At 40.3% G+C, this 13,819-nt stretch overlaps 1 protein-coding gene across 1 annotated transcript in view; it reads left to right on the plus strand.

Moving 5' to 3' along the window:
* Positions 1-13,819, plus strand: part of LOC310949499 (aminopeptidase N-like) — a gene marked incomplete at both ends in the record, with an annotated part of 104,918 nt that overhangs the window by 43,357 nt on the left and 47,742 nt on the right. Inside the window, 5 exons of the mRNA XM_083916972.1 lie at positions 6,598-6,752; positions 6,846-6,959; positions 7,107-7,250; positions 7,503-7,568; positions 7,712-7,777. Coding sequence (XP_083773098.1) covers positions 6,598-6,752; positions 6,846-6,959; positions 7,107-7,250; positions 7,503-7,568; positions 7,712-7,777 — 545 coding nt within the window. The remainder of the gene's footprint in view (positions 1-6,597; positions 6,753-6,845; positions 6,960-7,106; positions 7,251-7,502; positions 7,569-7,711; positions 7,778-13,819) is intronic.

A 13,819-nucleotide genomic window follows, 5' to 3' on the forward strand; every position in this document is an offset into this window, starting at 1 on the left:
TGTCTCTCATGGTCAGCACTCTCCTTTTGCAATGGCGGTCCTCCTTCGATGTTCATGATAAGCTGTGTTGTGTCTTCCTTTTTTGTTGGTTCCTTTTGTCTCTTGTCCTTGGCAGTGATGATAGATGGATGACGCAGGAAGTAAGACATGTTTGTCATGAAAAGCTTTACTCCCAGCTTATTTAGACAAAGTCCGTCTGCCACCCATGCAGCAGCGCACCCGACCCAAGTGGTTCCTCCTGCAAGTGGTGGGCCCACAGGATGGAGAGGAGAGAGGTGCCACTTCACTTTTTCGGGCTGTGCCTGGCGGGGCTCTGTGGCAAAACCGGCCACCAGGCGATTGCCGGCGAGCCCTCTGTCTTGGCCTGGCTCCAGACGGGGGCCATGGGCTTCCCCCGGACAGGGTCTCCCTTCCTCTTTCTCGTTTGTCCATTGAGTCTTTATGAACCATTCTAAGTCCCACCCCTCGCCTGAGACCACTCTGCTATGGGAGACCCTACCAGGAGCACTAGGCCCCAGACAACACAGATCTCAGGTTCACAGGGACACACAAACCTCTCTACCACGATAAGGTGATGGTTCCCGGAGAGGATTCCCTTCTTGGTCCTCCTAAATCAACTCCTTCATTTCTCCTCATGTCATCAGAGAATTTTACACAAATCATCAAGTTGGGGTCTTGGGTTTCCCTTTGGAAGCCCCAAACAGCTCCCTCCCAGACAGCATAGTGATTTAGATTAAATTTAAACTGCCACTTTGTGCTTATTTTGCTTGGGACCTTTTCTGCACTTTAACCACAAAATTAAAATGAATGATCAGATACACATTGATGTGACAGAATTTAGAACAACTTGTATTTTGTACAACATTTAATCCAAAACATGGATGCCATAATGTAAGGGATAAAGGATTCATATCAATTATGAGATCACAACATTCTGTCATTCTCTCCTCAAGCTCACATATTATGTGTGTGCTACTCACATTTGACTCTCCATACTGGCAATTATGGCTCGGTTTAATTCCTTATCATCTGAAGAGTAAGGTGGAAGAGTAGCCACGAGTGTCAAATATGAAGTGTAGTCAACATCCTGATCAGTTGTGGTACCACTGGTGCCAGGGTTCCCATCACCTTTTACAATGTAGCCTCCATCCTCATCACTGGTTCCAGGGTTCCCATTACCTCTTGCAATGCAGCCTCCATCATGACCACTATTGCTGACGGTGTGACTGGAGCCATAGCTGTCTTCATGACCAGTACTAGTGTCAGGTTTGCCATCTCCATCATGACTGCTTTTACTGGGAAACTCATTACTCCTCATTGCTCTAAACCTGGTAGTAGCCCTGGTGGTGCCAGTACTGCTCATGGTCATGGACCATCCACTTCAACACAATCATCATCACTGCCCTTAGTTGCATGCATGCTTAATGTTGATCTGGTAGTAATGGGAGAGCAGTCATCAATCTTAAACATTCATTTATTCATCTTCAAACACTTGTCCCTATCGGGGTCTTAAACATTAAAAGAAATATATGTATATTTTTTAAATATTATATTTAGCACAATTTTATTAAGTGGTAAAAAACAAACAAAACTGCAAACATACTAAAAGGGTCCTTGATGACCACCCTGGAGCTTCGGGAACACTAGCTTATTGCCACAAACCATGAGAAACTGGAGGCTAGAAAGAAGATGAGAATATTACATTAACAACAAAAGTTTTACACTATGTAGCACAACAATGTGTTGTACACTGGTTGTTAGTAGTGATAGACCGATACTATTGGCCGGCCGATATTATCGGCCGATATTTGCGTTATTTAGGTGTATTGTTATCAGTCGATGCGAGCTGCTGCGTACACTTTTTTCCCGGCATTATTTACAGATAGGCGTCCAGCTCTGTCTTATTGTACTTTTTTTATATTGAGACTGTCATGAACGGTGCGGGGAAATAACACTGGGAAACTGGACCCAAATGCAGACAGACATTGGGTAAAAGTACAAACAAAACGTTTAATATAAACGATAAACAAACGTGAAATAACGACAGGGAATACAAATACACTGAAAACTAGACGGTAGGGGAAAACAGGAACGAGGGAACAATAGACGATCAGGGAACAGGACGAGGAAACAGGAATGCGGGAAATTACGGAGAAACAAGGAGAACAATGATTAATACAACAAACAACGAGGAGCGCAAAAAACAACAAACAAGTAACGGGAGCCAATCCGACAAAGAGTTTACCAAGGGAAGGATAACAGCGGTCCGGCGCTGCATGCCTGTCAGCTCAGGGTCTTTATACTCATCAGGTGATCAGCGTAACAGGCTGCAGCTGGGTAAGGCCACGCCTACCGGACCTGGCCAAACCAAAACACCAAGGGGAGACACATGCAGGGAAAAACAGACAGAGGGAGACAAACTCAAACAAAAAAAAACAATTAACTGGGTGACTGAAGCAAGTAGATTTTAAGACAAATGCTGAATGTTTGTAATAATCATTAAAGAAAGCGGAAAAAATAGGCATTTACCTGACATCCTCTGTAATGTGCTAACCAAAGCCATCCCTGATACGTTCTAAAACAGTCTGGTGGTCCCAGTCCTTCTGGAATTCAAAGGCACTGAGGATGTCCATGTTTGTGTAACCACAATTTTGGACCTTGTTTGCACACTACTCCCCATGTTTGATTAGATAGTAGTATTACATCCTTGTCCTGACTCTGAAATAGGAATGTAACAATTGGCCCACATGAAAACATACAGTACAATATAAGTAATACTGCATTAGGAAATACAACACAGAATGCTAACCACCACCCCCTATCAATATCATATAAATAATGGGTAGTGGTTATCAATATAAGTTATACTTAACCCATTAATATTCATATTTAGGTCAAATATATTCAATTTAACCTGTAGGTACTTTAGGTTTAATTGGATCAATAGTGTGACTATCAGATGAAATATTTGATAAAGAAAATTAATAAAGAAAAATTACTAAAAATTATTAACTTTAATTTATTAAAACTTCACACGGAGAACCAATCAAATGTAGGGCCTTGACTCACGTTCAGATTATGAGATTGAGTATTCTCAATAAACTTATCGTTAATCAAGTAAATATTAGTTATCACCAATAATTATCAAAGATAATAATAAAAATTACTCTAGTCAAACCAGAGTTCCTCGGGGCACCACCGTCATAGACGGAGTGACAACTAATATTAAAGTCTCATTAAATATATTAAACTACTAATTAAGGGTTGAACACCGATAAATGTAATAGTTCAACTAGTTGAAGGATTTAAAAGTTCTTTTCTTAGTAGAGGCTGGCTCATTCATCTTTGTGTAATATTAAATAAACAGACATTTGGTAAACACAAACATTTATTAAAAAATTAATAAATGCAACAAACAAAACACAATAAACTAACTAAAGCTAACAGCAAATGTGTGTGTGGGTGTGTGTGTGTGTGTGTGTGTGTGTGCGTGTGTGTGTTTGTGTGAGAAACAAAGAGGAGAGGTGGGGGCTTGGACCCCTGCAGAGAAGGTGTGAACACTTAAGTTACACACAAAGCCCGCAGGCTGGAGATCTCAGTTCTTATTCAAGTTACAACAAAGTTACAGTTCTATCTAGCCGTTCATAAAGTCCTATAACATGTAGTAATGCCCAGTTGGTGATTAGTTACCAGTCCATGAGATGGGAGATGTTTTGCATTGCTTGATGCCAGTGGCTGGTTGAAGAAAAGAGGACTCAGATTTCTCTTTGTTCTGCTCAGTTGAGTGGACAACCGGTTGGTTAACCTTTGCTGGTGATAGGCCAGGTCCAGGGCCTAGGAACAGCGGGCAGCTGGTCACTGGATCCAGCAGGAGCGCGTCGAGTTGAAAGATCCGGGAGAGACAGATAGTGCAGATAGGAAGTGTGCTACAGCTTTATAGACACTGGTGATGTCATCGCCAGAGGTCAGATCAGCCAATGAACAGTTAGGGGTCCCTTGAAGGATTCACACCTGGGTGTAACCTGTTGTGGGGGAAGGTTTCAGGGCAGGCCTTTGTTTCAGCAGGCTTTGGGCCTACTTTTAATCAAACTGAAAGTTTTAGTTAATCAAGAAATTATCAATCATTTTTGGGGTGCTGGTTGCACCTACAAACCCATTTTATCACTTAAAGCCCTGAACACTCGTTTACGTGATTTCTTACTGAGCCATAAATCTACCATGACAATTCCTATATCTGCCCTTCCCTTTAACACAGACTCATCAGCTCATGTAGGCTGTGGACAGGGCATTGAGGGTCATGATTTTTCAACTGAGGTGTCAGTTGCAAGTCGGTTGCTGCCCGACTGTTGTCGCATTTGATAAGGTTCTGATGTGAAGTACTGTGTGAAGTAACGCTGCAGCCTCGGTTAGGCTGCCTGCAGGATGTTGGGCAAACATTACTCTTGCGGACAATGTCACTAATGCTGTGAATTGCGCTTTTTTTTTTCTTTTAACCGAAGTCTCGGTTTCCCTGAAACATCTTCGGTTTTCATTGAAATGCCTTCCGGTTATACATAAATCCTTTCACAGTATACTTTTATACAGTATACTGAAATCCTTTCACACACTATAGTGAAATCCTTTTATACAGTTTACTGAAATCCTTACACACACTATTGTGAAATCCTTTTATACAGTATACTGAAATCCTTTCATACACTATAGTGAAATCCTTTTATACAGTATACTGAAATCCTTTCACACAATATAGTGAAATATTATGTGTTTATACCATATATATATATATATATATATATATATATATATATATATATATATTTTATATAGCGTTTCAGTAGTGTATATGAAAGCGTTTCACTTGTAGGTGTGAGAGCTTTTCAGTAGTGTATATGAAAGCGTTTCACTTGTATGTGTGAGAGCTTTTCAGTAGTGGGTGTGCGAGCAAATAATCTTTCAGTTGTTTATGTGGGACTGTTTCAGTAGTGTATGTAAGAGCATTTCACATGTGTTTGGGAGAGGTATTTCTGAATAATGTATGTATAATGACACCTGATCTTCATGCATCCTCAATGTGTCCTGAGAGTGTTTTCACCTGTAGTTAGAGCTGTCCACCTGTGTTCGGATTACTGCTGCTTAATTAAAACAAGGTCAAACCCCCCCATGGCCTCTGTGGTCATTAAGTCTTTTAAACGCGTTGTCCTGTTTCACCTCAAATCCATCACAGACCAACTCTTAAAACCCCCTGCATTTCACCTACAGAGCCAACAGGTCTGTAGGCAATTCTGTCAATATGGCTCTCTACTTCATCTTCCAGCACCTGGATTCAGCAGGACCCTATGGTAGGATCCTGTTTGTGGATTTTAGCTCTGCCTTTAACCCCATCATCCCGACCCTGTTACAGGACAAGCTCTCCCAGCTGCACATGCTCAATTCCACATGTAGGTGGATCACAACTTCCTGTTGACAGGAAGCAATATGTGAAGCTGGGGAAGCATGTCTCCAGCTGCCTGACCATCGGAACTGGTTCCCCTCAATCAGTGTGTTTACATGCAGTTTAAAAACCCGATTATAATCGCGTTAAGGGCCTACTCCGGTTTCTCAAACATCATGTAAGCACCATACCCCAGGTCAAATTGGAGTTCTCATACCCCGCTTAACAGACCTAGATAACTACTTTAGTAACCTGAGTTCTCTGGTGTAAACATCTTACCTGGATTATAATTGGGTTTCTCGTCTGCGCATGTGCCGGGGTTAGAACTCTCCCTTCCTAACTCCGCAGCGGTGACTTTTGACCCAGAAATAGAATAAACCAGGAAGCAAAACAACGTGAAAAAAATAATAACAATAGAGCATTACCTTTAAACTGAGGGAGGACTTCGCCATGGCAACTAACATCACTACCAAGAAGACCCTCATTCTGACCAAAAGTCGGCCATTTTCCCCCCGCTTGTGATTCTGACAAAGGTGAACCAGAAAATAAAGCCGTATTCCAACCAGCTTTATGTCGGCGGAGCGCCACCCACTGCACCGGAGGTCGAGTTACTCCGTCATTTTCCAATTCAACCCCCGCTCATGTATAGGAGGGTAACTTATCCGATCATTCCCTTTACCAGGGTAAGGCCATTTTGGGGTTACTGATATGCATGTAAATGCACTGACTGAGAGCTGGCCACTTGGGATCGGATCACTTAAATCGGATGTCCTAACTGAGGTCTTGTCCATACGAAGACAGGTTTCCTTGTAACTGCACAACTTTAGTATCATTTTGGCTGGCCATCCACATGCCTCGAAGGATAAAATAAGATCAAAATGAAGGGTTGAGTTCAAAGATGTGTGAAGTCACAGCAATGGTGGCAGAATTTGGAAAAGGGCCATTTGCACTAGATTTATCCAATCACAAGATGGTCTCTATTTTGTTTATTTTTTTCTGAAATGTCAGTCTAGCTTAGGGGTTTGGTTCACTCATATTACAAAAAACCCAACATACTGTATTTTAGTATTATTTGCAGTAAAGTATGGATAAACCACATTTTTAAGGTTATGGGGTATATTGCCGTGACTTTTAGTTCAAACCTGCCTTAAACCTGCTCTCTACAGATCAAATCGCTCTACCAGACTTCTATTTTGGTGCAATGGAGAACTGGGGTTTGGTAACATACAGAGAAACCAACCTCCTCTATGACCCTGTGACCTCCTCCAGCAGAAATAAAGAGACCACTGCCACAATCATTGCTCATGAACTAGCACACATGGTGAATAGATTCTTAGATTTGTCTACTTTGAATTCTATCTATTTATTACTAATTAATGAGTCAACAAATGGGCCGATGTCATCTCTGGTGCAGTGGTTTGGTAACCTGGTGACTCTGCGCTGGTGGAATGAAGTCTGGTTGAATGAGGGCTTTGCTTCATATGTGTCTTACCTGGGAGCCGACCACGCTGAGCCTGCATGGAACGTGGTGAGAACACAATGTTTTGTGCATTAGGACTTGACACTTGCTACCCTCTTAAAACACCTAATAATAAATAATAATAATAATAATAATAAATGTATACACATCATATGAAGTCTTAATACATATCTGTTTTTTCTGTTTTTGCTCCAGAAAGAGTTGATAATACTTGACGACGTCCACAGGGTGTTTGCAGTCGATGCATTGTCCTCCTCTCATCCTCTGTCTTCTAAAGAAGACAGTATTATCCTACCGGACCAGATCAGTGAGCAGTTTGATGGCATCTCATACAGCAAGGTACACAGACATCAGCAAATGCATGTCTATATTGCCTTTCAGGATGCTAGTAAGGCCAGAAAATGATCTTTGACAACCAGAATTTAAGCAACTGGACAAGTAATTATTAATTTACTGGCATTGTTCACCTACTGAACATTTTTATAAAATTGTATGTATTTTGCTACACAATAGAAAATGTTATTGCCCTTGTAAACTGTCTGATAGATTAAAAGATTGATCCATTGTCTCCTTGTGTCTGTGGCTCCTCAGGGTGCAGCAGTATTGAGGATGCTGTCCGATTTCCTCTCAGAGCCAGTCTTTGTTGAGGGACTGCGTGTATGTTTGTCTGTATTTATGTTGGCATAATAACATAATACTGTAAAACAACTTTTTTAGATGAAGTAATGTATCCCCCATCATTCAGCCACAGGGTAAGACGTGATGACTTTTTTGAAATTCTTTTTTTCTTTTGTTTTCAGAAATATCTCAAACACTTTGCCTACAGTAACACAGTAGGGGATGACTTGTGGCACCATCTACAAATGGTAAGATGGACAATTTCTGTTTTTTAAAATTGTAATTTTGCAATTGTTTATTTTTACTCTAAGCAGAATATTCAACTTGGTGTCAGTAACCTCACACATAAAATATGTTGAAAGATTTTGATTTGTTAGAGCTGGTAGTCACCAAAGATGGTGACCTGAGTTTTAGACTCGGACTCGAGTCCCACTTAAGTTGCAAAGAAATGACTTGAGACTGACTTGGACTCGCCTCCCAAAGACTTGATGGAGCCTTCATGTCCTATGGGATATATGGTAAATACCAAAAGCCAACATAAAAATTGCACATGAATACCCCCTCATATGGTAATTTCCACTGGAATATTTTGATACATGAGTTGCCGAGATGAGATAACCTTTGACCAACAATGATTATGTGCTTCAGATAAAGGTAGACCAAGCTTATGTAGCTAAAACAGAAATATTAGCTATCTCCTTTCTCCTTTTAAAAATCTACTATTCATGATAAAAAATACAGTATATTATTTACCATTTGTGTTTTGATAAATCCTCTTCTGGCTGGAGCTGATGAATTAGGCAGTTTAAAATGATGTTCCCCATGTAGCAGGTCAGGATCTGTGGGACAGCCATGTTTCATTTCACTACGACATCAACCGCACTTGAACACAATGCACTGGTAATTTCCAGTTCACAAGTGAAAAGGACCATCTTTTCCATAGCACTTCAAGGCAGCATGGGAGTTGCTCGGAGATTTGGGACTCGTTCACATTAACATCACAAGCAGAATGTCATTCCCTCCCACCATACAGTGAGCAAGTGGCCACACTCCAGAGATGACACCATGGCGAACACATCACCTGCTGCAGTTTCATTTCCATTTTTCATATCGTTTATCTTTAATAACTTTACACAACGCCTGTGGTGAGAAAATAAAGACGCTGAATCAATCAACTTTTATCAGGCTCCTGAAAATACACTCAGATAGGTCAGTCAAGTTAAGGAACATGTTAAGCTCAGATGCATAAGCTATCAACATTAGCTTTCTTCTAATGTTTGATTCCTACTACATTACGTTAGATTACATTTCAATTGGCCGATGCAGAGTGGAGTTGGCGTGCTGGGTTGTAAGTAGTGATCGACCGTTACATCTGCCGGCCGATATTATCACTAGTAGAGTTCTGGAAGCCTGCTCTTCAAGACAACAGTCAGTTTTAAATGTTCAAAGCATCTTTGTACTGGTTAAAACTTAGCTGAAATATTGCCATACACTTTGAAAGTGGAAACAAGAATGCCAAATGCATGCTCTGTAAGTGTTTTGCTTGAAACCATAGCTAAGCTAGGCCTGGGAACGCTCTCATTTGTCCAGGTCGTCGCTATCCCCAAAGTAATTTCAGTCAAAAAGCAACTGGACTTGGTTATTTGTCTAAGAAGACGTTTAACCTCTCATCCAAGAGGCTTCATCAGTTAATGTATGCATCTGACCAGGCCGGTCTAAGCTAGTTTGTGTGTCCAAATGTAAAAATGAATGCAGAATAACTCGTCTATAAGACTGCTGCCATTGTGTCTCTATGTATTTATACGGTAGCTGTTACACACACTGGTCATAGGATTAAGTAACGCCGACGTAGGAGATTTATTTAGCGACCACCTGGCTGGAGGTTTGGACGCATGTGTTTGTTTCTCTCTCCTTACTCCGAGCGGTGTGTGTTTGTGTGTGTTTCTCTCTATCTCTCCCTACTTGGAGCGGGGCAGAGTTCCCTTGCCATCGAAGTGATATTTTGGTCTATAGTGTATGGTTTAGAGCCCTTAGCACATCTTAGCGTAAGCAATCCAGTTCAATGGTGGTTAAGTTTCTCAGAAGTGTGTGTGTGTGTGTGTCTCACTCAGTGGGACACACGCATCCCAGCATATATGAGGGTGCTGCGCCGACTGAAGGAGAGCTTTTAAGACTCTTAGAAATCAGGGTTTCCCGCAGCACACACCTGCCACCTTAACTAACGTCTTCATTCCAAACCGTGACCAACGCCAGATATTCCTGTAATTTCACTGTAACATCAGCCATTGATATTGACAAGTCAGAGTGTCTTAGAAATGGATAAACACGTTTATTTCCTATGAATTTTCAGATTGGCGTTCGTTGAATCACACATTTTTAAAAAGTGCTCAGTGCTGCCTCCTTAACGGCGTTTAACCGACAGGAATACATGGTAATTATTAATGTCAGCTAAAGGAAAGTTTACCTTACAGGTTTATTGTTGACCACATAAAGCTAACGTTACTGTCTTATTAGCTTAGCATTATACTACGTTTCAGAGGCTAGAGGATTTTTTTATTTATTTAACAGAAAGAGCTCGCTGACATTAAAAATCTTTTTTTTCAAAATGTGTCCTGGCCAAGACAGGCAGCAGCACGACTGACGTTTCTGACAAACATAATGAGCAGCCAATACAAAATACATGACTATAATATGATGAAAATATACCAAATATCAATATCATGAAAACAGCGAATATATATCAAAATCCATCATAGAATAGAATAGACTAGAATAGTAATAGAAATACTTTAATGATCCCAGACTGGGAAATTATTTTGTAACAGCAGTAGTGGGTCAGCAAATAAAACACTTTGTACATAACTTACATAGAATCCAATATAGATATAGTGTATATATACAGTGCACAGTGTGCTATAAACAAAAAACAATAAATATATATACAACAAAATATGCTAAATATACTATAACAATAATAATATATACAACAAAACAGTAAAGAGACCAGAGCTCTCTGTCAGGCAGAGGTGAGAGAGTTATTATATACAGTGATGGATTGTGGCAGGAAAGATTTCCTGTATCTGTTGCTACGACAGCGAAGCTGAAGCAGCCTTCTGGAGAAAGTGCTCTGCTGTCTGACCAGTGTGAGTTGGAGAGGGTGGAGAGGATTATCCATGATGGATAACAGTTTTTTCAGTGTCCTCCTCTCCACCACAGCCTCCAGAGTGTATTCATAATCATGAATATAACATGCAGAATATCTACAGCCAGATGTGTCTGCCAACAACATTATAACAAAATATATAGCCTATAACAGAAACTAAGGAAAACCATAATAGGACCCCTTTAAGGTGTCACGATTGAGGAGCTGTGTTTGTTTTCAAACAACGGACTAGGAAGCTATTACTCCCAGACTAGAAAATGCATTTCGGAAAATCAGTGGGAATGCTTAAAGGCTGAAGCTACAATGCAATCTTAGCTTGATGTGTAAGAAAATGGAAAGAGTGAAAAAAGTGATAGTGAGAAGTGGGAAAAGTCTTAGTGAAAAGTGAAAAAAAGTGGGGAAGAAATCCTAGTTAATTGTGGAAAAATAGTGGGGAAGAAATCCTAGTTAAAAGTGGAAAAATAGTGGGGGAAAAAATCGTAGTTAAAAGTGGAAAAGTCATAGTGAAAAGTGGAAAAAAGTCACTAAAAATAAAGGTGAGAAAAAGTCAGTGAAAATTGTGTCGAACAAAAGTCATAGTATAGTATGTGGAAAAAAAGTCATAGTATATCCAAAAGTATAGTATCTTTTATACTCATAGTATAGAATGTTGAAAAAACGTCTAAGAATAATACGTCTAAAAAGTGATGACAGTCATCGTATAGTATGTTGAAAAAAATTCTGAAGCATGAATCAGTAAGAGTAGAAAATTGCACAAAACAGCAAACGAGGCAGTATGATGAGTTAGAAAAGTGTAAGCAATGACAGAGGGATTTAAGTTCGACTTTATTTATATAAATTAACTTGCTGTTTAGTTGGATAAATGTGCTGCTCCTGGCCTCTTCCTCCTAGTTCAGGGGTGGGCAATTCCGGTCCTAGAGAGCCACTGTCCTGCATGTTTTAGGTTTCTCTCTGCTCTAACACACCTGATTCTAATGATTTGCACGTTATCAAGCAGCTGAAGCTTGTCACAGTTTGATTATTGTTAGACCTTGTTCTACTGTCGCCTACTGAACAAAGACTAAAGTTGAAGAATGCTCCAAAAACACCTGTCTGGAACATTCCACAGGTGAACAGGTTAACTGGAAACAGGTGTGTGTCATGATCCTTGAAAGGCTCAGTTGTTCACAAGCAAGGATGGGGCGAGGTTCCCCACTTTGTGAACAACCTTGTGAGCAAATAGTCCAACAGTTTAAGAACAACGTTTCTTAACATAACATTGTCACACAATGGTGTGAGGTTCTTAATATGCCAGACAGTAAAATTTCTTGATAGGTGGCTTTTAAATTATTGTTTACAAACAAAATTAAAATCAGCTTCAGCTAGCCTGTGTTAGCTTCACTAGGAAATCAAAGCCACCAAAGAAAAGTACTCCGACACCGGAGGAGTTTGAGGACATCAGAGCCTCCCTCGAGTCCGTACGCAGGGACCTGACTGCCGTCAGAGCGCAGCAGGCACAGCTCCTTGGGCAACAGGAGCAGCTCCTGGGGCTCCTGGAGGAGGTGAGACAACTGCGCCTCCAGAATGCCGAAAAGGACCGCTGTATCGCGGATCTCGAGCGGCGGGTGGACGACCTGGAGCACTATTCCCGAGTGAATGATGTGGTCATCACCGGCATTAAAATCAGACCGCGCTCCTATGCGCGTGCGGTGGCCGCGGACAGCGGGGATCCCAGCGAGCTGGAGGCGCAATCGGTGGAGCAACAGGTGGCATCCTACCTCCAGAGCAAGGGGATAAAGGTGGACCTCCAGCACATCGAGGCCTGTCATCCATTGCCCACGAGGAACGAGAGACCACCAACCATCATCATGAGATTTACCAACAGAAAAAACAAAGTGGCACTTCTGAGGCAAGGTAGACAACTCAAGGGCATCAGAGTTTTCATAAAGGAACACCTGACAAAGCGAAATGCGGACATTGCATGGAAAGCTAGACAACTGAAACGACAAGGCAAGATCCAACACACGTGGGTAACAAACTGTAAAATATTCATCAAACTCAATGGGACTCCGGAGGCTTCCAAAGTGTTGGTGGTGGAAAAAAATGGAAGATTTGGACATATACTAAAGGTATGAGACTCTCTTCATCATCACTATGAACAGTACACCACAGAGTATGCCAAGTAATGACATGGACATGTTAACATCAATTCTCCAGCACAAACAAATGGAACTGGAAATGTGTGAATATCATGAGCACAGTATAACCTGGATGCAGACATTGACCCTGATAATAATTTCTTCTCTGCTATTGTAAACGGTTGCAAATATTTTACTCAAGAAAAATATGTAAAAGACGTAGAATCACATGGGAAACTTTCAATTATACATTCTAATAGTAGGAGCATGTACACACATTTTGAGTCTATCAAGGAGTACATACAACACTTTTCTCAACCATTTAGTATCATTGCATTAACTGAAACTTGGTTCAACATTCAAAAAGGTATACATTTCTGTCTTGAAGACTATGAACTAAAATATATGAATAGAGAAAAAAAATCAGGTGGTGGAGTAGCCTTATATATACACAAATCCCTCAAATATAATATCCTAACTAATATGACATTGGTAATTGATGGAGTAATGGAATGTTTGACCATAGAAATTTATAATGAAAGAAAGAAAAATGTTATTGTGAGTTGTGTGTGTGTATAGAACACCTAGTTCAAGTATTGACCTTTTCAACGAATGGATGGATAACTTGTTCTCCAAGGTAAGTCAAAAAAAGATCTTTGTTTTATTGGAGTTTTAACATAGACCTATTAAATCCCACCAAACAAAAACATATTTATGACTTTATTGATACAATGTATAGCTTGTCTCTGTTTCCAACCATAACTACACCTAGCAGAATAACTTTACATAGCGCTACAATTATTGATAACATCTTTAGTAACATTATCGATAACCAAATTATCAGTGGCTTATTTATCTGTGACATTACTGACCACCTACCTGTTTTTACTTTGTTTGACTGCGATATTAAGAGAACCAAAGAACATATAGAAAAAATCTCTATAAACGAAAAATAAATGAAAAAACAATAAATGATCTGAACAACAGTCTAGCAGACCAGGATTGGAATA

The sequence above is a fragment of the Echiichthys vipera genome (genome assembly GCF_963691815.1).
Source record: "Echiichthys vipera genome assembly, chromosome: 7".
NCBI classification, from domain to species: domain Eukaryota; kingdom Metazoa; phylum Chordata; class Actinopteri; order Perciformes; family Trachinidae; genus Echiichthys; species Echiichthys vipera.